The 25,264-nt window shown below is 40.6% G+C and overlaps 1 protein-coding gene across 1 annotated transcript in view; it reads right to left on the reverse strand.

Annotated features, from left to right (window-relative positions):
- ALPK3 (alpha kinase 3) overlaps positions 1-24,380 on the reverse strand; it is an 86,742-nt gene extending 62,362 nt beyond the window's left edge. Inside the window, exons 1-2 of the mRNA XM_075273755.1 lie at positions 24,273-24,380; positions 3,685-3,942 (exon numbers count right to left, since the gene is read on the reverse strand). Coding sequence (XP_075129856.1) covers positions 3,685-3,857 — 173 coding nt within the window. The 5' untranslated portion in view covers positions 3,858-3,942; positions 24,273-24,380. The remainder of the gene's footprint in view (positions 1-3,684; positions 3,943-24,272) is intronic.
- Between the last annotated feature and the right edge of the window lie 884 nt (positions 24,381-25,264).

Genomic DNA, 25,264 nt, shown 5'->3' on the forward strand with positions numbered 1-25,264 from the left:
TTTGAAATACAAATATTCATAGATTTTATAAACTTTGATCTACATATACAAGATAGGATACAAGTCAAAACATTATGCAAAAGTGTTACCTTGAAGGTTTGTAATAAGAATACCGACTGACACTGGATCGACTGCAGCAAGCGAAACCGGCACATTTAGGAAACATTTAACAGAGAAGCATTAGTACATGAATAACAATGATATGAAGGCAGCTTAGTACATTAGACATCTTCTGGTTGCCAAGCACAAATGACAGTACAGAGAACAGTTCAGACATGGCATCAAATGGCATTTTATCAGTTTTAAAAGCATTATTGCAGGAAAAAAAGAACATTCGCCACATGAACAGAAAGGTTTGAGCAATATGTCTTTATACTCTTAAGCAGAATCAAGAGAACCTAGCTGTTAGCAGTGGGGGGACCCTGAAATAAATCTGATGAATTGATACAGATGTAGCAGAGGTAACACAACTTCTTATCACAGAACACAACAGAAGTTGTTCAATTACTTTATACTGGCTTTTGTCGTCTTCTGTTATGAGATATCCTGCTAAAGCAATTTATTCCACTACAGAAAGTCATATTAACTCTGCCACATCTCTTACTTAGTACATGGAATAATTACAATAGCTTTGCACTTAATGTATTCATATTTTGGGTATGTCTAAAAAAAATGTAAAATAAAATTAAGTCTGGCCTAAAAAGGTAAATGGATCCATCAAATAGATGGCAACTGTATAAAGATTGTTCCTAATGTAATGATCCAATGTATGGTGAACTTAGACAAACCTGAATGCCTGTATGGTTTGGGTATTTTTCCATTGCTCTGCAACTATTAAAAATGTAGGCTGCATACTTTGTAAGGGCTCGTTCACATCTGCGTTGTTCGGTCCTTATTGCAGGTTTCCGTTTCCTGCATAAAACAGATGCAGGAGACGGAAGCCTGCAGGAGACTTTCTCACCCATTCATTTGAATGGGTGAGAAAGCTGTCCGGCCGTGCGCGGCAGTGAGCGTTTTGCGCTCTCCGCCGCGAAACCGGGTTTTATAATCCGGACACAGAGTCGGACATGCAGTACTCTGTGTCCGGATAAAAAAATCCGGTTTCGCGGCGGAGAGCCTAAAACGCTCACCGCCGCGCACGGCCGGACCCGGTCTATGGTTTCCGTCTTCTGACATGCAGAAGACGGAAACCATAGTACGGAGACCCTGAACGCAGGTGTGAACCCAGCGTAAGTGGTAAGACTCTTTCAGACTGGATGACAATAGTGCAGTCAGCCATTCTCACCTCTCACTATACCTAGTGTCACAGGCACAGAGGTGGCTTCAGAAAAACTACACCCGCGTCTCCTTCCTCCCTGTCTACTATTTACTCTCTTATACTAATTGTTTTATAGTAGTATGTGACATAGTGAACATGCTTATTTGTGTCAAAGTGCAATATCACAACTAAGAAAATCATGTTTTAATCCACGTGCAATTGAGCTCTGCCCCTGGGACATGACCATATCTGCTCAAAAACCTGTTTTGGTGCTGCCCCCTATACATTGACAGGTCTCCATGTACTATGTCCACAGGTTAAAATGGCGTTTTGCCAGTTGCAGCCTTGCCACAGATGTGCCAAATGTCTCATTTCCATATACAGTAGATTAATTATAGATTGTCTTGGCAAATTTGCACTTAGTAACGGAAAAAGTACTGTATGTTCACAATGCGACTAACACACCCTACATATAAGTGGTTCAGAAGAGACTTTGGTGGTATAAGAACGCCTCTCAAGAGACCCTCCAGGGAGACATATATGGTAGATAGGCTGCTGGATAGTGAAAAATGTGCTATGTTCCCTATGTAGGATGTCTTGCAAAGTTTCACATATTTACATGTTCTACTGAAAAAATATACTAGATGTTAAATCAAGCAGTCTCTATTGACTGACAGTAAGCTTTCACGTAGCAATCTCATAGTGACAGAAGGTAGAATAACCTTCTCACTTCATCAGTATGATTTATATTAAAGAGCACTGAGAATCTGCAAGACGGAAGGGAAGCTGCTAACCTAGAAGAGGGACATATAGCAATGGAAATTAAGTATGGAGAGTTTCTCCAGAGCTTGGCCTGAATTTGTCATGTAACCTAGTCCTCTTACTTGGCTCGGATACAAGTTTGTTCTCTTCCCATTTAGCTGCCAGACCTGACAGAACATTTGCTATTTCTAAATCTTTCACCTCAAGTAACCAAAGACACTGTTAACTTTACCATAAGCATGTGTTCAATAATTCATAAAGCAGACCATTGTGTCATAGTGAAGTACTATAATATATCTGTAGAAGATAAAACAGTGACTTGAATCACATGCGGGATAGATATTTCACTATTAGATATTGATTTGTTTGTGCTAGATGTTGTATTAGCTTGGATAGATCATAGCAAATAAACTACGCATTATGATGTTAGTAATGATTAACTATTAGAAGATTATAAGAAGGTCACAAGACCTGAATAACACATGCATAAGCCTTTATATTGGCCTATATCAGAATATTCATGGAGACAAAGATAATGTTGTACAGCAGGCAGTACACACATTGACAGTTCATCTCGTGTACAGACATATCCTCTATCCGTTAGACCAGGAGCAGTTGTTCCCATATGGCAGTCGACAGATACTTGTGATCTGTCTGTTACATTTGTTATCATCACAACTCAGATCTCCAATGTAATTCTAGGGATTGACACATGATTGATAAGAGCCGGTGTTACCATAACTAATAGTGCTTAGAAATACACAGAAAATATACACTATATGGAGTGAAGTATTAGGACAAACATCCTAGACACTAAATTCAGGTTTTTTCGTTTTGTTCACACCCATTCTCACAGGTAGTTTTTTTTAATGGTTTCTACCAATACCAATTTTTCCTTTGTAGAGGCTTTTTGTTATTTTGATTTCTTTTTGAATAAAATATATATTTTTGGATGAGCGATATTCTGTGCATATGTCTTTTATTGGTTCATTGCTTATAATGCTTTTAGGAAAACATTGGTCAAGGCCCTTTTATCTTCCAGCATGACTGTGTCCAAAACAAGGTCCATACAGACATGTTTGGGTGGGTCTGACTGAACTGCAATGAGTCCTGACCTCAACCCGCACTAAATGTTTCTCTGGGCTAGGCTTACCTCTTTTTACTCCAATCTTCCCAAGGACAGGGCAGCCTGATCTCCACTTCTTGAGTGTACTAGTGTCACAGCCACCTTGTTACCAGTGGTTACTTAGGTAGATGATGTTCAGTATAACACAAGTTAACATCAGTTGTTCAGCAGTAGAAAACAGGCAGAATCAACAACAACCATCAAAAACAACAGGCTTGGCTCCGACACTGCACAGATGGAAAATTAGGAACAGTAGCATTGGAAACTCTGATGACAGAACCCCAAGATATGGGAAAACTTCTTTAAGAACAATCCCTCCAAGTAAATGGAACTGAGCTACAGTACCAGACACAAGCACAGCCAAACATATAGAGCTGTGCCAGGGTGAATAATAAATGGGGTGCAGTGCTTGCTGGAGTGCCACAACCTGTGATGCGCTGAATACATTGCAATAGATCTGTTAACTAGTAGAGACCTAATTTTCTTGTGCCCCAGCTTTTATCTGTTACAGTATTGACATATAAGTCCGTTTACTCACCTGTTCTCAGGCCTCACATTGAGCAGGTAGCTTCGGCTGTCTGCCCGAGGCGTATAGATTGAACCATTACTGTCTTCACTGTCACTTGTACTCCCATTGCTACTTCCATGGGAGTCATAGTACCTTCCATTCCCAGAGGGTACGCGGTTCATTGGTCTCCTTGTGCCCATCATGGATATTTCCTTTTTTTGGCCAGCTAAATTAGCCTCCTGCGACCTCCAAGAAAGTTGGTTCAAGACTTCCTCTGGAGACTAGAACCTGGGGAGATAAAATCATGACTTATTGTAATGTATTTGTACTCCTTTTCTAGTGACTATTAAGAAACTGAATATCTGAAGCTAGCCATGCACTATGAACAAATGTGAACAAACAAGACAGACACTGAAACAACTGTGGAAATACACAGTCCAGTCATATTAATGTGACGACCACCCACTTTTGACGCCAACGTTAAATAACCAATTGCAGAAGGCACGTGTCATCAGCCATCTGGGTGCACTCATCATTGTGGAAGGCACGAAGGATCAACACAAGTATGCATCTATCCTTGCGGACCATGTTCACCTCTACATGCAAATTGTTTTTCCTCAGGATGATGGCATCTACCAGCAGGACAATGCAACATGTCATAAAGCTCGCAGGGTATGTGCGTGGTTCGAGGAGCACCAGGATGAGTTTACCATACTCCCTTGGCCAGCAAATTCCCCAGACTTGAAACCAATCGTGAATCTGTGGGACCACCTCGATCGGGTTGTTCACGCCATGGATGCTCAACCGTGTAACCTAGCGCAGCTGGCCACGGCACTGGAGTCGGAATGGCTCAACATCCCAGTGAACATCATCACAACATCCCCTCTCTTCCTGCACGTCTCGCAGCGGTCCGCTCTGTGAAAGGTGGTTATTCTGGATTTTGACAGGTGGTCACATTAATGTGACTGGATTTTAATGTGAAAGTTGGTCTTCTGTGATTACTGTTTACAGTCATTTCGGGTACAATCCTTGAAAGTCGTTCATTGTTAACAATAGATCCACTCCCCATTGATAGAAACCTAGGCAAGGTGGTAGATCATGGCAGGGATCAATTGGCAAGTCATTGAAAACTTCCAATATCACATTGTTAATGTATGGCCAACTTTACTCTGCAATATTTTAATTATAATGTTAATTAGAAGTAGAGGAGCAATAGGAAAGGATCAGGCAAACAATACATATGGTAGTTTGTTTGCTGTCAGTTACCACAGAGAGATGTTGTCTGACATTTAGCCATGTATATAATACAATAGGAAACTATTATGAAAGGCCTCTTGCAAAGTTTATTTTTTATTTTATATGGGGGACAAATGTTGCCCTGATGGATAAGAGATGTTTAGTTGCTTGGGATTGCCATTTATATTTCCTGCCTTCGAACCCTTGGTCTAACCCTTTCCTCACCGCAACTAGAAGTCTTTACTCATCTCCAAGAACAACCATCAAACCTCCCAATGTGTCCAACTGTAAAGGACTGAAGGCAAAGCTCTCTAGTTTAGCAGCCTTGGCTGGGTGACAATTGATTACCATATGTTGTTTCCCTGCCCCACAAAGAGTTGGCTAGGAAGTTATATTCCGTGTTAATCTAATTTTACTGACCTATATGTGACTGTTGTATCATTGCACTATAGCACTGTGTTATTGCTTTGCTCTGCAATGTATTGGTTGCTATTGTCTCGTGCAGGTACAAGCGAAAAGACGGAACTGTGGTTGCATCACTGGGTAGTTATTCTGGCATGTCCCATGGTATAACCCTGTGCTGACTGCAGTGTGACATTTAGGTTATGCCTGGTCAAGGACACATTATATATAGGGGCGTTTTGCCTTATTGGGAATTTGGTGATCTTGCCCCACAATGTTCCTCTCTGGTCTGTGCCATCACACAAACCTTCCTGCTATGTTACGAAACACTGGAGACCTGAGCATGGGACCATGAGACAGAGCAATGCCTGAGGAGACAGAAGTGTTTCCCTTTGCCTCGTACAAACTGGTAACTTGAAGTTGCTGCATTACAGGTTCTGTGACATTTGTGTATACCAACAGTGTACTTTATTCTACAAAAAGCTCAGTAAAACTGGTTCTGATGTGTGAATGTCTGTTGGTTTATTGGTGTTTCATATACACTACTCTATCACCAACCTGAGGAGACATCACACATTAGATCAATTCACATTAAAAAAAATAGTACTCGTGGTATCTTATGTAGAATACAATACAATAACTGAGGACAAAACACACGTCAGGAGAGCTGATGGGTCCTCTTTGGGTTTACTCAAGTCCAAGTCAGCTTGGATAGCCTTAGCCTTGTAATCTACACTTCTGGTATTGGCTTACAATCACTGATGGAAATGACTTATCATGGGCTGTAGAGTCACTGCCGGTCACCTGCTTGTTTAACCCCTAGACAATAGTGACTGCAATATCTAAGGGGTTTTGGAGGGAGGGGATTCCCTTCCGGTGTTACGGTGGGAACACCTGCACAGTGAACAGTGAAAAATTTATAGCATAAAAAGGCAATGGCAAAATTGCTGTTTTTTCTATTCCTTCCCAGATTGAGTTAATAAAAGTTAATCAATTAGGTATTTATACCCCTAAATAGCACCATTAAAGGGATTCTACCATTAAAACACATTTTTTTCTCGTTGACACATAGGAATAGCCTTAAGAAAGGCTATTCTTCTCCCACCTTTAGATGTCTTCTCCGCACCACCGTTTCATAGAAAACCCGGTTTTTGTCAGTATGCAAATGAGTTCTCTCGCAGCACTGGGGGCGTCCCCAATGCTGCGAGAGAACTCTCCAGCGACGCCTCCATCTTCTTCAGGAACGTCCTCTTCACGCGTCTTCTTCCGGCGCAGGCGGTCAAACGTACTTACTGTGTAAGCGGCCATTTTTCTTGTGGCCGCGGGCATGCACAGTCGGCTCTGCCCAAGGCCTACAAGTTTGACCGCCTGCGCCGGAAGAAGACGCAGGGATTTCTACGGAACGGCGGCGCAGAGAAGACATCTAAAGGTAGGAGAACAATAGCCTTTCTACTATTCCTACGAGTCAACGAGAAAAAAATGTGTTTTAATGGTAGAATCCCTTTAAACATTAGCACTTGTCCTGGAAAAAGAACATGCCCTTATACAGTTACATTACTAGAAAGGTATGCTTAGAAAAATAATGTTACACAATAGTCCAGTCATCCCATCAGTTTTTATATAGTTCTGTGGCTTATTGTGTACAGCCTCCAGGTCAGTAAAAACATCACGGATGATGCACGAATTGGTATCCATGTGTCATCGGTGGTTTTCACTGACCCATAAAATCCAAATGAATTAACAGAGTCTCAATTACGGACAGATTTAGGACCTGCTCCACAATTTGCGGCTTTTCAATTTGGCCCAGACACACCGCTGCAAAAACTAAGGTTGCGTGTCTGGGTCCATTGAAATGCATGTGTCTGTAATTCGATCCGCAATTGCAGATCAAAAGTACGTTCATGTGTATGAGGTCTTAGTTGGTGAACATACCTTACAAATATGAAGTAAAGATGAATTATAAAACAGATTGGTACACTTACAGTATATAACTTTATGTTGTGTTCTGTGCTTTGGAATAGGTTGACACTGCATGTGTTTGTTAGCGTGTGAATAGACCCTAAGGCCTCATGTAGCGAGCCGTAAAAAAGCCAAAAAGCACTGTGAGAAAAATGCGATGGAAATACATTGCAGTTTTTCTCACAGCGCTTTTCCCGGAAAGTCTGCAGTGGAAGACTTTCTGCATCAGTTTTACCTATACAGAAAACATTGGTATAACTGATAGTATAGCTGACATGCAGCGATTTCCAAAAATGCAACGGTTTTGGAAATCACAGCATTTCCGGAGCAGGTATTTTCCAGAGGAGGTATTGCTGGAATCCCTTCCATTTTGCAGGGATTGTAAAACGCCATGTGGGGCTTCAGCAGCTTGCCCATGGTGTTTTACAGTCACTGTGTAGTGCACGGGATTCTAGGTAAAATATGTGCAGCAGAAACGCTGTTGTTTCCCAAACCATTACAGTTTTGGTAATCGCGGAATGTCAATTATGCCTACGGAAGTGCCGATGATTTCCCTATAGGTATAATTGAAGCAGAATGTCTGGGGAGGAAACCTCTGCAAACTTTCTGTGAAAAACGCTGCGGGAAAAACCAAGATGTGTTGAGCTGCAGTGCTTTTCTGCTGTGGGACGCTACGTGGGGTCTCAGCCTAAAAGGCCTTTCCATGACAAATGGTATACGCAGGGGTAGTATAATACTATATATAATTCTGTGTTCTCCAGAGCATTAGCACACCCACGTTTCATGCTTTTTATAGGTCCTGATTATCACATTTGCTGCAACTTGGTTTGTTCCACAGTAAGCAATAGATAAAGACTGAATAGGAGACTGAACAAGGTATATAGTTTTGTAGACCTACAGCATCAATAAGAACAAGTTCACATGTGGCAAATAATAAGAATAAATTACTGCAACTGAAAATCAGTTCTAATTACGTAAATGAGTTGGTTTTGGTAGCATGCACATAGATCTTTTCAAACTCCATACAGATGAATTAGCCAGTTGCAGAAATGTCTACAATAAATTTCCCATATATTAATATACCCTTACAGCAATATATGGTAATATATGTTCCATTTAATATCTTTACAATATGAGCAGGTTAATATTCTGGGTCTATTACAGGAATCAATCACTTGTATGAGAAATTTTCCCCCCAGTACATGAGTGGATATTGACATTGTAGACCACAAACTCCTTCTCACTATGCTCCACTCTATTGGCCTCAGGCATAACGCTCTCTCTTCGTTTTCTTGCTATCCCTCTGACCACTCATTTAGTGTATCAATCGCGGGTGCTATTTCTTCTCCTCTGTCCCTTGCGGTTGGGGTTCCTTAAGGCTTGCTCCTAGGTCCCCTATACTTCTCTCTGTACACAGCCCCAGTTGGACAAACCATTTGTAAATCTGGCTTTCAATACCATCTTTATGCAGATGATACCCATCTATATACCTCATCCTGTGACATTACCCCTGCTCTACTACAGAAGACCAGTGACTGTCTCGCTGCTATCTGTAACATCATGTCTTCTCTTTATCTGAAACTGATTCTTTCAAAAACTGAACTTCTTGTGTTCCCTCCATCTAGTACCCGACCTAACCCTGATATTACTCCTACTCTACTTTCCATTTCTTTCCGTGGCCTAACGATTACACAGAGTCGACAAGTGCGCTGTCTTGGGGTTGTACTTTATTCTGATCTCACCTTTACCCCACATATTCAGACACTTCTATGCTCTTGCCAACCGCACCTCAAAAACATCTGTAGAATTAGCTCTTTTCTCACTGTGGAAACATCAAAAACCCTCATTGATGCTCTGATTCTCTCTTATGTTCATTATATTGTAATTCTCTTCTAATTGGGCTTCTTCTTACTAAACTCTCCCCACTACAATCTGTCCTGAATGCAGCCTCCAGACTCGTCTTTCTGTCAAACTGGTACACAGATGCATCTGCCTTGTGTCAGTCGATGTATTGGTTGCACATGCATCACAGGATACAATATAAAATGATCATGCTGACCCACAAATCCATCCATAGCACTTCTCCCCCCTTATATCTCCTCTGTCGTCACTGTCTACCACCCTAATCGTCCTCTTCGTTCTGTCAATGACCTTAGACTTGCATCCTCTGTTATACGAACATCCACTCCCGTCTCCAAGACTTTTCTTGAGCTGCACCAGTGCTCTGGAATGCTTTATCCTGGACAAACCCAATTAATCCTCAACTACAGCAGGTTTAAGATCCTGTCCTCTCCATCTAGAAGATACACTGCACGCCTGCATTTAGTATTTAGTATCTGTTTATTCACAGATACTGGCTGGTGATGGGTTCATACAGCTTCAGTTACACAACCTTTTCTATTAAAAGATGGCTAGATCATTGTAGCAAAAAAGCCCTCTGACCTCCTGTATCCCCCTACCTCCTCACAGAATGTAAGCTCTTGCGAGTAAGGCCCTCACTCCTACCGTTTGATATGTGTATTTCTTTGTCACATTCTTTGTCTCATATTGTCTGTTCATATGTCCTCTAATTTGCAAAACTGCAATAGAATAGGTTGGCACTATATAAATAAAGATTATTATTAGAGATGAGCGAATGGCATTTCAGGCCGTTTGAGGTGTTCGATTCCAATCGAACACCAGGTGGCAAACTCACTAAAAATTTGATTCCCCTCCCACCTTCCCTGGCGTGTTTTTTGCACCAATAACAGCACAGGGGAGGTGGGACAGGAAATACGACAACGTAGGCAGTGAAAAAAAATCGGAAAAAGGCATTTGGCGGCCGGAAACAGATAGCCTCCAATTTAGACGAATGGTGGATTTACCATTCAACTAATTTGGGACTGTGAACTATATGAATGTGAGACAGGGACAGATCTACAGGCAGCGTTAGCTAGGGATAACCTTTATTTAGGGGGGAATGTCACTCACCTAGCTCTTTGGGGCTCTATTTTGTCGGGATTCCTGTCAGCTTGCGATATGCGCAATATGGGGTTTGTAGTACTAACACGCTCAGCTTGGCTATTCCTTAGTACTACTAACACGCTCAGCTGGGCTATTACACTAAGGAATAGCCGAGCTGAGCGTATTAGTAGTACTAAGGAATAGCATAGCAAGCTGAGTGTGTAGGAGATGTAGGAGAGCTGGCAGAGTCTAAAATCAGACCAGAAAGGAAACTGCTGTGGACCGATTTTAGACTCCACCTCCTCAGGCAGAACCAACGTTGATTGGCTGAATCCCGTAGACTGGCCAATCAACGCTGGTCAATGCATTCCTATGCGAAAAAGTCAGCTCCGGCATATCGCAAGCTGACAGGGGATCCCAACATAATAAAGGTACTTGATGCCCCCAGTCATGCTTCCTCTGCTGTCCCAGTTGCTTTCCAGGGTGTTGGCATCATTTCCTGGGGTGTGATAAAGGACTTGGTGACCCCCCTGAGTCGAATGGTAGGATCCCCTGTAGCGAAGCATTTTCTCCCATAGACTATAATGGGGTTCGATATTCGATCGAATAGCCGAATATTGAGCGGCTATTCGAAACGAATCTCGAATCTCGAACATTTTACTGTTCGCTCATCTCTAATTATTATTATGAATCAATGGAAAGTGACATTAATACTGAAGGAAATGTTAAACTACAGTCATAAGCATAAACCTTAACAGTTATTCAGATACAATATCTACATTTTAATATGTTGTCCAACATTTGTATATCAGTTTTCTTAATTTTCCTACACCCCTGTATCAGAGATAGAGGGCATTCATTCAGAATAATTTGGTGCTGATTCTGACGCGATAACTTGCATCAGAATCCGTTTTTTGTGTGGAACCCATTGAACTCAATGGGAGGCTTTTTTCACATTGAATTCAATGGGTTCCGCGTGGAAAACGGAATCCATTGAAGACATTGGGAGGCTTTATTTCCGTGTGGATTCTGACCCGAGTTATCGCGTCAGAATCAGCACCAAATTACTACATGTGAACGCCCCCTTAGCCTCTACATTGCAGAAAAGCGGGGGGGGGGGGGGGGGTGTTGCAGATTTTGCTGCAGTTTTTTGAGCCAAAGCCAGATGTGGATTGTGCAGAAAGGAGAAATATAAGAGCTTCCTTTATATTTCCCATTCCTTTTGTAGTCACTCCTGGGTTTGGTTCAAAAAATTGCAGCAAAATCTGCAACAAAAAAGCAGCTTTTAGCAGAATCAGGAATGATACCTGATTCTGCTAAACCCAGAAGATCAGAAGTGTGAGAAGCCTAGGCCCTCCTCAGACAGCGCCAAACTTCTGTTTCTTTACCTCCTCTCTCTTTTTCTCCCCCCCCCCTTTTTTTTCTTGTTCCTCCCTTCTCCTTCCTCCTTCTCATTTCTCTCCTCATCCCTCCCCCCTGGTTAGATAGCATATTTAAATGCTTCAATTTTCTGTTTCTCCGATATTGTTACATTGAAAAGAGAAAATTAATGTTATAAAAGTTTTTATTGACCTAATGCACCTTTTAATGATCAGAGGGGTGCGTGCACTCCTCTTATACCATGCAATAAGATGGCAAATGTTGTGTTCTTATGTATCATGCGATTTATTGGTCAATAAACATTGAATTTAAAAAAAAAAAAAAAGCAGCCTTTCTGTAATATGACGCCTTAGGCTAAGGAAACGCAGCTTTTTCGTTGCAGATTTTGCTGTGTTTTTTTCAGATAAAGCCAGTGTGGATTGAACAAAAGGGAGAAGTATAAGAACTTTCTATATATTTCCACATTCCTTTTGTAGCCATTCTTGGCTTTGGCTCAAAAAACGCAATAAGAGCCCCTTCACACAACGTAAGCATGCCGCTCATTTAGACACGTATACACAGAGCCCATTGATTTCAATGGCAAGCGCGCGTATATGCCGATATACGCGCGCTTCCCATTGAAATCAGTGGGCTTTGTTTTGAAGCACCCTAAAATTGGCAACAATAAAAGCTGCGTTTCTGCAATGTTTCCGCCTCAGCCTAAGAGCTCTTTATATCTCTGCACATGCTTTACAAAGTACATTTCTGTTTTATTATTATTTCAGTACTGAATATCTCATGTTTGTTATCATAGTAAATGCAGCTCTGGTTTTTAGTCTCTGGTGCCTTCCTAGCTGCCCTTTAACCCCACAGTCTGTGGTCTGTTGAGGGAATGAGATCCTTCCCTGACTCAGCCATCAGGGCCATATGAGAAACGTGAAGCAACAGCTGAGCGAGTAACAGGAAAGCTTAGGGAGTGGCGTTTTATTGATATTGCTACTTTGGAAGCTAAGGCTGCATTCAGATGACCAAAGTGCAGAACCATTTTTCATTTTTCACATGGTGGTGAAGCTGGAGTATAAACCCAATTTATGACATATTTTGTAGTAATTAGCGTTTAAAAAGCGGAAAATCCCCAAATTGTGACTTTTATATTCCAAGAAATCTAGGGATACACTAGATTTAACATCCAGCATCAGCCACTGTGATAAATCTGGTGCCTTTTCAGACTACTTATGTTCGCACAGACGGAACTATTAGTAAATCTGGTCAACCGTTTATTATTTTTCATCATTTTTATTTTATATTATAACTACCAGTAGTCAGTATGAGGCAAGTTCACACTGCACTTTTTTAAAAACAATAACTGCATGCATATCTAATTGCATTTTAAGTGTACACTTATAATTGACAAATTGACTGGCATAGTGACAACGCGCTGCTCGGCTGAAACGCATAGTAAAATGTTCTGCTCATTACTGCAGGAAAGAATGCGGTTATTGATTTACAAAAAAGTGGTGTGAACCCAAACTAACTCGAAGCAAGGCAAGGAGACAGGTGAATAAATAAGTGACTCATAACTAGTGACTACTCTATTCTTGACACTTGTGCTTGGACATGGCTATATTTCAGTCAAGTCATGTAAAGAGTTCCTTAAGCACTGGTTGTGGACCTCTGGGATAAACCCATGACTCATTAATGCATGGGCCACGAGGTGGGACATTCCAAAAGTTAATCATATCAAATGTCTACAAGGGTCAAATCAATTAAGCAGATTTTGTCTTCAATAGGAATACAGTTCATCATCAGAAAAAGTTATACAAAGTTTCCAAATGTATGTTCTAGAATAACGATGTAGGTAAATTTCAATTTCACTGTACACTGTACATCAATGATGGCTATCGGATTTTTAACCCCTTTCTGACATCTGCTGTACTATTACGGTGGATTTTGGGTTAATTAAATATAGTGGCTGCTCAGCATTGAGCAGGCATTAACCCAATTAACCCCTTAGGGACATATGATGGGTGTCTGATACTTCGCGCAAATGGTCATAATAGTAGATCACCGCCTGGTCAACTGCTCGCTATCTGGAGTAGGTGTTAATTATAAATAAAAGCTCCATTAACCCCCGGTTGGAGATTATATCATATGTCTACAGGGGTCAACCCCTTGGATGCTGCGGTCAAACATGACCGTGGCATCCAAAGCGTTCTGTCATTTAGATGATCCCCAACACCACCCCAGATTGGGGGTTGCTGATATACATTTTCTGCAGTCCGGGGTCTAGCCAGTGACACCAGGCTGCTAGGATGCTAGGAGCCCCAAATACTTGGTTGATCTTTCCAACATGGGAGAAAGTCAGTCTATACGTCTGTGTATGGTGACTTCCCATATACACTGTAATACACATGTATGCACATGTATTGTAGTGTATAGTACTGAACCAGCTATCGGAGAATAGTGGAATATGTAGAAAATGAAAAAAAAAGAGTGGAAAAATAAAGTTTATTAAAAAAATAATAATTAATGAATAAAGCCCAATAACACCACATTCATATATAAAATTAATTATATAAAAGAAAGGCCTAAAAATTAAAAAAAAACAATACATATTTGGTATTGCCATGTCCGTAACAATCTGTGCAATAAAACTGAAACATTAACCTGAACAGTGATATGTATCCCAAAACAGTACCAATAAAGAGCACTGGTTGTCCCTCAAAAAAATAAGTCCTCTCTCAACCAAAAAATAAAAATATTACACATCTCAGGAGATGGCAATGCAAAAATAATTGATTTATGTCCCCAAATGGGTTTTTGTTCTACAAAATCAGTAACTAATAAAAAATAATAAAATATTAAAACAATGTATATTAGGCATGGCATCTTTATGCTGATGAAACCCAACTATATAGTTCATCCTGTGATGTCACCCCTGCACCAATACAGAACACCAGTGACTGTCTCTCTGCTGTCTCATATATCATGTCTTTGCTCTATCTGAAACTGAATCTCTCAAAGACTGAATTACTACTGTTACCACCATCGAACAGACTTAAACCTGATATCTCCATTTCAGTCTCAGGCCTTCCCATAATTCCTAGACACATGCCTGTTGCCACAGGGTTATGTTTGAATCAGATCTACCCTTAACCCACCTACAGTGTTGGCCAAAATTATTGGCACCCCTGCAATTCTGTCAGATAATACACATTTTCTTCCAGAAAATGATTGCAAGCACAAACTCTTTGGTATTAATTAGAGATGAGTGAGTACTGTTCGGATCAGCCAATCCGAACAGCACGCTCCATAGAAATGAATGGATGCACCTGGTACTTCCGCTTTGACGGCGGCCGACCGCTTAACCCCCCACATGCCGGCTACGTCCATTCATTTCTATGCGAGCGTGCTGTTTGGATCGGCTGTACTCGCTCATTTCTAGAATTAATATCTTCATTTATTTTGCTTGCAGTGAAAAAACAAAAAAGAGAATTAAAAAAAAGTCAAATCATTGATCATTTTACACAAAACTCCAAAAATGGGCCGAACAAAAGTATTGGCACCCTCAGCCTAATACTTGGTAGCACAACCTTTAGACAAAATAACTGCGAACAACCATTGATGGTTACCATCATTGATGGTTACCATCATTGATGGTTACCATCATTGATGGTTACCATCATTGATGGTTACCATCATTGATGGTTACCATCAATGAGTTTCTTACCATCAATGAGTTTCTTACAAGGCTCTGCTGGAATTTTAGACCATTCTTCTTTGGCAAACTGCTCCAGGTCCCTGAGATTTGAAGGCAGGGGTGCCAATACTTTTGGCCAACACTGTATAACAAATCACTCGTACACTCATGTCATCTCCACCTCAAAAACATCTCTTCCTTACCAGAGATACATTAAAGACACTTATTGTCGCTCTGATTCACTCCTGCCTTGACTACTGTAACTCCCTTCTAATCAGTCTTCCCATTACTAAATTCTCCCCTCTCCAATCTATTCTGAATGCAGCGGCTAGGCCAGGGGTGGGCAATTAATTTTCCCATGGGGCCACATGAGAAATTTTAACGGTTCTAGAGGGCCATGTGCGCCGTGGCAAATTTAGCTCCACCCACTTCTCTGCTGACTCCGCCCATTCTCAATCATTTTTCCATGTGCCCCACAAAGTAAAATCCTCCTACAGTCACCCTAACATTATACCCCCCCACATTATACCGTTTCCCTCCAAATGTCCCACAGTATTAAGTCCTTCTCCTGGTGCCCCAGTATAAACCAGCAGAAACTAGAGGGGACATTAAACTGGGGCAGCTGGAGGGAGACATTAAACTGGGGGCAACTAGAGGCAGACATGTCCCCCTCCAGCTACCCCCCATGGTTTAATATCCTTCTTCAGCTGCCCCAGTTTAATGTCACCCTCCATCTGTCCCCTAGTTTAATGTCCCCCCCATGTGTATTCAGTTTAACTGCCCCCCTACATCTGCCCCTAGTTCCCCCCTCTTGCTCTCACATGCCGTCTCTTCTCTGTACAGCAGCCTCCATTGCCGGCAGCTTACAGAGAGCACACAGTCCCGTGTGGCTCCGCCCACTAACGAGTCATAGCCTATCCTGGTGATAGGCTGTGATGACATCATCACAGGTACTCTCTCTGTCATTCAGCAGCCCCCATTGTCAGCAGCCTGGTGACATCATCACAGGTCCTTGAAGAATCTTACAGTAGCTATACGGGCCACATAGAAGCAGTCAGAGGGCTGGATGTGGCCCGCGGGCCGCACATTGCCCAGGTCTGGGCTAGGCTCATCTATCAGTCTAGACGCTACAGCGATGCCTCCAGTCTGTGTCAGTCACTACATTGGCTGTCTATTCAATACAGAATACAATATAAACTTACCACCCTCATTCACAATGCTCTCTATAATACTGCACCTCCCTACATTTCCTCCCTCATCTCTGTCTATCGCCCATCTCTTTTCACTCAACATCCTAAGACTAACATCCTCTATTATCAGAACCTCCCATTCTCTGGAATGCTCTATCCCGGACAATCAGATTAACTCCCAATCTCTATAGCTGAAAGTGCAAACTAAAGCTACATCTGTTCAGACAGGCCAATCATTATTCCTAATGTAAACCCTTCCACAGTAAGAATCCTGAAACTAACCCTCCTGATGTTTGATGTTGCGTCAGAGAGTAACTTTATATATTCAAGTACCATCTGCACATTAAAGGACACTGACTGGTGATGGCTCATACAGCTTTATTTATGTGTAATGACAGTAACCTCTATCACATAAATGGCTTCTCCACTGTATAAGCAATGCTACCTCCAAAGACGTCCGTGCTACCTCTTGTGTCACCCCCTCTACCTATAGATTGTAAGCTTCTACGAGCAGGGCCCTCAGTCCCATTGTGTGAAGTGACTATTTCTTTGTAATGTATCTTTTTCTGTATCTTATCATTAGTGAGCTGTGGACTGTGTCTTTTCTGTTTTTGAATGTATCTTTTTGTCTGTACTTGAACCCTACAAATTGTACAGTGCTGCGGAATATGTTGCCGCTATATAAATAAAATTAATTATTGTTGTTGTTATTATTATTATTATTAGTAGTAGTAGTACATGGCAACTGAAAACTATTGCCGCACTCATGAGCAATTGTTTACTAACCTAAGGGGTACTTTTTTCTTTTTAACCCCTTGTGAAAATGAAAACTTTGGGGATAAAGTGATGTTTTAGCAATTTTTCAATTATACATCCCAATATTAGTAAAATCTGTGAAATAGCTGTGGGGTCAAAATGATCACTATACCCCTTGATAAATTCTGTAAGGGGTGTACTTTACAAAATGGGGTCACTTTGGGGGGTTTTCATTGTATTGGTACTTTAGGGGCTCTGCAAATGAGACATGGTATTTATTAAGGTATTTGTGTGGTATCACTATTTGTCTGAAAAGCAGAGCATTTTACATTTTGAAAATTGTGAATTTTTTTTCCAAATTTCAATCAAATTTAATAATTTAATATTTTTTTTTAGAAATAAATACAAAAATATTGATCAATGTTTACCACTAACATGAAGTATAATGTGTCACAAAAACAATCTCAAAATCACTTATGTAAGTTATTTATTATGCTTACTTGTATAGCACCATCATATTCCGCAGCGCTTTACAGACATAGACAATCACTGTCCCATATAGGGCTCACAATCTAAATTCCCTATCAGTATGTCTTTTGATGTGTGGGAGGAAACCGGAGTACCCGGAGGAAACCCACGCAAACACAGGGAGAACATACAAACTCCTTGCAGATGTTGTCCTGGGAGGGATTTGAACCCAGGACTCCAGCGCTACAAGGAGTGTCTCAAAGTTATTGCCATACAACAAATCCCTTCCGATCCTGGAGAACCCTTTTAGACTAGGGCCCCACGTAGCAGGGCGCAATGAAAAAGCAGAAAAATCAGTGTGGAAAAAAAAGCAGTAACAGCAGGACTTTTCTTTCTGCATTTTTTGGGAGGAAAAGTGGATCCCACTATAATCTGGGGTTAACCACTTTTTAAGCAGAGCCGAAGAACGGAAACCCAGGCTATGTGTGAATCTAATGTCAGGCAATAAATCTAACATTATGTTTGTAGCATTAAAGGAAACCAGAGTGCAAAATAAAAACCCATAAGAAGAACATCTAAGCTCTCTGTTCCCAGGAACGCAATGCAGCAAGTGATAACCACAGAAGCTACCAATACACTAGAGTGGGTTCACATGTTCAAGTTTTCACATGCAGTTTTTAATGCCGAAAACAGATGTTGATCATCAAGACAGCAAAGTATAGAGAATAGGTGATACTACTCCTGGTTTTTACTTTAAGAACTGCATCTGAAAACTTGAACGTGTAAGCACACCCTTGCAGGTCTATCACTTCCCCCATGCTTATTTAACTGTCTCCACTATCACTATAACAGAGCACATTACAGTGATAAATATACTTTTGTTATGTATATCATTTTTGACGGCTTAAGCAAAAGAGGCACTGGGTGCACTGGGGGCGGGCTATAAGCTTTGAGATCACTGCTCTTGCTGCTTCAATAAGATGGGTGATGTCAAAGCAGTGGGAGGATCAACTGTCTAGCACTAGATGGTAGGGGGTCTGTTGACATGTTCCAGGTAGCTGAAGGCTCGCACATAGTGCACCAACTGTTTCATTTGCATAAGACATCAAAGTTGCTTTTCCCCAAATCTACAACGTGACACATATAACAAAGCTGTGCTGTTCAACACTGTAATGTGCTCTCTAACATGGTGGTGACAGCTGAATATCCTTGGAGAAAGTGGTAGACTCCCTTTAAAAATTGCTCACAGAAACAGAGATGTGATGTCACAGTAGATTACCTGAATGAAGCCCATTTGTGATGTAACAGTACATTTTGCAGTGTCATAGCAGTTTATTAAGCAAATCATGGTTCTGATATTATACTGTAGTAGCATATATAACTGAAACAGCTTGTGATGTCATTAACGTTATCTTCTGGAAACACAGCTGTGATGTCACCGTAACTTACCGGACTGAAACCCACTTGTAATGTTACTGAAGGCACATCACTGGCAGGTGTTAGGTGCTGTAACAATACAAGTGTTTATCAATCATATAAACTATTGTGACATCACAACTACCTCTTGCCTTGCCATTAATGCTAGATTGGTTCATGGGTGAGGCATTATCTTCATTAGGTGGGCTGTCACCAACATCTTGTCCCTAGCCTTACAAAAGCAGGGGACAGCAATCGGGAGATGAGTGAGGCACTTAGGTGCACTCTATTTTATTGGAGCACTAATGGGAAATTATACTGCGTGGGGAAGAGGGGCATCGGTAGTTCATTATAACATGTGAAGGCCACTAATTGGGCTTTATTTTGTGTGGGTGGCATTAATGTCCCATTAGTTCTTCCCACACACACACACAGTATAATGCTCCTCCCACACTCCCACACTATGATGTCACTTAGTGTACCCCACACAGTATGATGCCACGTTAGTCTTCCCGCAAAGTGTAATGCAGCTTAGTGCCCTACAGTGTAATACTACTACCACCATACATACAGTATAATGCTCCTTAATGCCTCCCCCGCACATATAAAACTCCTTACTGTGTACCCAGCAATTATTGACATTGATCCCTCTACTTCATCTGACCACCACCACTAATATAAAATAGTTTTTCCTAATTTATCTTGTCCACATCCGGGGTGCATCTTATAGACATGTCTCATTGTTGGACAAATATGGTAAATACTGGATATGCTCAGCTACTGCTCAGCTCAGAATTTTACCTGATGGCTGACCCCAGTTAGTGGACATTTAGATAAGATAAGATAATCCTTTAATAGTCCCACATTGGGGAAATTTAAGCATGTTACAGCAGCATAGTAATACAGGTACAGGATAATGGACAGTAATATATTACAGACGTAGACACACATATGCTGAGAAGAGAGGATATACTAAGAATCCATAGCAGCTAAGGAAAAACGGAAGAGAAAGAAGGAAGACTTCATGGTCATCGTCATAATCATTAGTTCTCTGTGAGGAGTGTCTTCGCTTGGTCTGATGTAGATTATACAGCCTGATCGCAGATGGAAGGAAGGACCTGCGATAGCGCTCCTTCTCACACTTGGGGTGAAGCAGATGGTCACTTACAGTGCTGCCAAGTCCCATCAGGGTCCCATACATGGGGTGGGATTTGTTCTCTCGCATGGAGGTCACCACAGACAGTATCCTTCTGTCACCCACCACCTGTACTGGGTCCAAGGGGCTCCCCAGGACAGAGCTGGCCCTCCTGATCAGCCTGTCAAGTCTATTTCTGTCCCTGGTTGTTATACTGCTTCCCCAGCAGGCTACACCAAAAAAGATGGCTGAAGCAACCACAGAGTTGAAGAAGGCCCTAAGAAGTGTCCCCTGGACTCCGAAGGCTCTAAGAGCAGGTAGAGTCTGCTGTGGCCCTTTCTGTGCAGCGCCTCCAGGTGATCAGCCCAGTCTAGTTTATTATTGAGGATCACACCCAGATACTTATAGGTCCTGACTATCTCAATACATGTTCCTTGGATCTCCACCGGGGTCGGAGCACCTCTCCGTTTACTAAAGTCCACCACCATCTCCTTCGTCTTTACTAAAAGTAGCTGACCACCTCTTCTATATACTGTTTTTTCACACATGTGGTGTTTTCATATGTTTTTAATGGCAAAAGTCATAATTGGATTCAGAAGAGGATTTGTATTTTCCTCCATTCTTCCCTTTCTAACTCCAGTAATATTAAAATAAATATGAAAGCTTTAGATCCCAAGATCCCACCACCATTTTCTTTTTTATTGCCTGTGGAACCAAAAAGCACCTTTGGCACTTCATCTCTACAATAATATACAGATACAGTGTTGGCACTTGGCAGCAAATGCCACATCTAATGTTACGTAGCAGGGACCCTAACATATCTGCAATTTTCCTTCTCATATAGACTAAGGACAAAGGTGGCATTCCTGCATCATTGCTCCTTTGCCGCCTTTATTTCTAATCCAGACTAGAATAGGTTTGGAAGCTGATATTGAAATCTAGAGGAAATCTAGAGCAATTTTGAAAGGGTACTTCCTCTTAATACCTCCTTCTGACTCACTATATCATCTTCTCCAGATACTGAGGCCGATTATTTAGATGCATATTTGCTACCCCCCACATAATATTTACATAACAGAGTTCTGACAATTTAGTCACCTTTATAGATTCATACAAAGAAATAGAGGGTGTATGCTTGAACCATACAATTCCTCCTACATTGTTGTTATGCTAATAAATCTTCTCAGGTCATTGATATTAATATTAAAGGTATTGTCTAGTTTCAGCAAAAAGTATTATTACTTTCTGTATCAATTTTTTATATCTCTGCTTGCTCTGATTCATTGTTTACTTTCAGTAGATAAAAGTCAGTCCATGGTCATGTGATGGACAATCAGTGGTCATGTGAGGACAGTCGGTGGTCATGTGATGGACAGTCGGTGGTCATATGATTAGCACACAGGTGCACAGTTTGTTACAAGACAGATGTCTGATTACTGTGCTGTGACTATAACAAGCTGTGCACCTCTGTGTGCATCACATGACCATGGTTTGATTTTTATTGACTGGATGTAAACAATGAATCACAGCAGGTAGAGAGCTAGAAAACTGCATGGAAATGATACAGAAAGTATATTGGATGCTTTTCAATATGCAAACAATCACATTTGCTAAAACTGGACAACCCTTTAAATATTGTAGACATTATACCGTAATATGGAGCTACATTTCTGCTGCTTTTGCAGAATGCTGGAAACTAGAAATTCCTAATCATAATCAAAGCACTGATGAAACAATAAAATATAACTTAATAGACCCCTAAAATACACATATAAAAACTAGTGTTGCCACCTGGAACACCGATGCAAGGGGGTACATCTCACACTACTTACCCCATACATAAAAGGATACACAAGATACTACCATAGTAGAAAGATACTGGTTAGATCTTAATAATTAAATGTTTTCAGGTGGTACAAATAGTCAGGTACAAGGAGATGATATACAGTCCCTATGATATTCCATAGAGATCTGTCCCTTGTACCCCAAAGAGCTCCCGCCCTAACAAGGGCAGTACCAAACTGTATCCTCACAAAAAAAAAAAACAGTCCCAACTAGAAATTCCTCTTTCAAATGACTAGACCATCACTCATAGGTAATGACCGCTGGAATTTTTACTTTGTTGGTATGTGGAGTATTTCTTGTTCCCTCACTTCACCTACTGTTGTGCCCTATATAGAAGACATTTGGTGATAAGACAACACACTTAACAGCTGATGTCTGACCTGTCTTTTTCCCAACAATTGTCCTGTCTATTGGCAGCACTTCATCCTAATAAGGGTTCTGCTGCTGAGGGACCATAAAGGATATGCCAGGGGGTGATCATTCGCTCTGCAAATCCTACAAAAACTGTTCTGTATACATATTATTTATAATGTGACTAAAGTCTCTGTTTGCTCGAAATCTGGCAGTGTTCAGTACGTGGTGCTAATGGACTCAAATAAACACTCCACTTTTGTTGGATCAAAGGTGTGCGGAACTTTCCTCCTATTACTGTTGTTCCTTGTGCTGTAGGCACTTCCTTGCACCCAGCTGATCCTATTTGGTTATTATAGCTTTTACATGCAGTGAGCTGGACAAGCGTGGAGACGCTCTACATACTGCTAATAGTTTTAGAATCTGGTTTCGTAGTGATTCTAGCAAATCCCATCCACACATTGCTAATAAATATGCAATTTTTGAAAATCGCAGCATGTCAATTATACCAACAGAAACACCGGCAGTTTCCCTATATGTATAATGGAAATAGAAAGTCCACAAAGGAGTTTTTCCCACAGCACATTTTTGCTGCCTTACCCTTAGAACATTTACTTTATCAAAATCTGTTTCATTGAGAGACTTGATGAACTTTATGCCCAGTGAATACTACAGATATTGGATAGAATATACAGTTCTCAAGCAGGGCATATATTGTTTATAGTATAAACAATATAAAAATAAGGAAATATAATTTTAAGATATCATTGGAAGATGAATAATTAGGAATTATTGCTTCCGTCACATGTCTTCCATAGTCTTTCTGTACCCAACACAGTAGCCGGCCAATTAAAATTCTTGTCTGCCATGTGACTAGATAATGCAGCCATGTATACCGCTGGGGTGTGATATGTTGACAGTTCTAGTGGAGTTTTAACAAAACTTACATTTTAGAAAGAGAATTGCTATCATGGCGACTTCCTAAAGCATTTACAACATGCAAACAACTAAAGAAAGAAAATAGCTGCCATCATATTGGTAACCTATGCCTCATATACTAGAAGACATGCTTATACATGAGGTTTGATGTATAGGTTTTACACCTGCACATTAAACACCAGTGATAAGAACTGAATTGATAAAGACTTTTCAACCCTTAACAACCTAGAACTATTGTATTTCTTCCTGTTATACAACCTTTTTGTGCTGAACATTGGATTTACATTATTATTACTGCCAGCAACCACAAGTCTATTTTAGCATTTCTTGTCTCTCGGCTTCTCCAGCCCCTCTTGCCATCACAATCTTTCAAATAAGATACCAGAAGTGTGTCCTTAAAGGGACAGGGATAAAAGTAACCACTCTACTATATTCAACAAGCTAAAAATAGGTATGACCATTTTAATATAACATTAAAATCACAAGCCATTACTGCATAATTCTAGAAATCAATTTGGCTATAGAAGGAAATCATTTCATGGTTATTTCCACAGTAGTCTTAGTGCGATAACAGCGTGTCATACTGAGTTAGTACATGAGAATAAACTCTAATTTAACATTACAATCTACCCATCTGGGATTACGCTAATGTAAAACTGATGGAAATCCCATAAATAATAAGAAACAAAATAAGAACATAAGGGAGAACCTTTAGTACAATGACTGCTCTGTAAGCCTTCAACAAGTTTGTTTCTCAATATTGTTATTTAAACTGGATTTTTACTACAAAAAATATACAAAATAATACATTAGTAAAATCCTAGATAAGAGAAGTTCACTTGGAACATTTGCATGGTGTGTCCAAAATAAACTGTAATTTTTGTGCTTTAATAGTCCAGAGACATAAGTCCAAACTTACCGTGTGGAGATTAGAGCATTAGCTCTTCAGACAAGATGAGCAGAGGTATTCCAGAGGAAGCAGGTAAATATTGTGTGTTTGCTAAATCTCAGCCCTGAACTGATTCTTTCTTACCCCTGGCCAAATACCCAGCAGCAGCTGTCACTCATGACATGTGCTGCCCACCTTCTATTTTTAGACATCCAAGCATAGGGACAGTCACATTTTCCAAGAGGTCTCAGTAGCTTGGGAAGTGACTGGATGTTACTGGGGGAGGGTAAACGCATAGAAGACACAGCTATACGTAACATGTTTTGGTAGCTGACTTTTGTTTACTGAGTTTGAGTAATGGGCACCTCGATTTACTTGACATAATATATTATGGTATGCATTTTGCAATATTGGTGTCCGCAAGTTTTGCTTGAGAAGTGTAAGGGATAAACACAGCAAATGCTTAACACTTTATAACTTAATCACACAAACAAACTGACACAGTCTATATGTTTTATAGAGTAGTAAAGAAATCATTGTCTTTTAATGCAGTGAAATTGGGACTGACTTTATGATAAACAAGGTAGCTGTTAGAGTTAACATTGCGTGAGAAGTTATCTGATTCTTGCTTCATTTACTATATTTACATCTAGTCATTGGTGTCACATTTACAAGTTTGCAGACGGGGACGTCTTATTAGTTACAAAAATCACAAGTGTTCATTCTATTATTTCACTGTTAAAGGAAGCCCATCACAATGTACATGTATCTGTGCAGAAGGGGCAAAGCTGATTTATATTTTATGTTATGGGAAAACATTCAGTATAATTTGTGTTTTATTCATTTAAATCTCTGCTCTTTGTATGCTTGTGTGGCCGGACCTATAGAGTACCTACATAGTAATTGACACCTATCTCACATCAAAATTGTGTGTATATTAGCATATATGTAGTGGAGGATTGCAGTAGGCAAAATGGGTCCAATTGCCTCAGACAGTGACACAGAAGTTCAGTGTAAACAGG

The sequence above is a fragment of the Leptodactylus fuscus genome, chromosome 5, assembly GCF_031893055.1.
Source record: "Leptodactylus fuscus isolate aLepFus1 chromosome 5, aLepFus1.hap2, whole genome shotgun sequence".
Lineage (NCBI taxonomy): Eukaryota > Metazoa > Chordata > Amphibia > Anura > Leptodactylidae > Leptodactylus > Leptodactylus fuscus.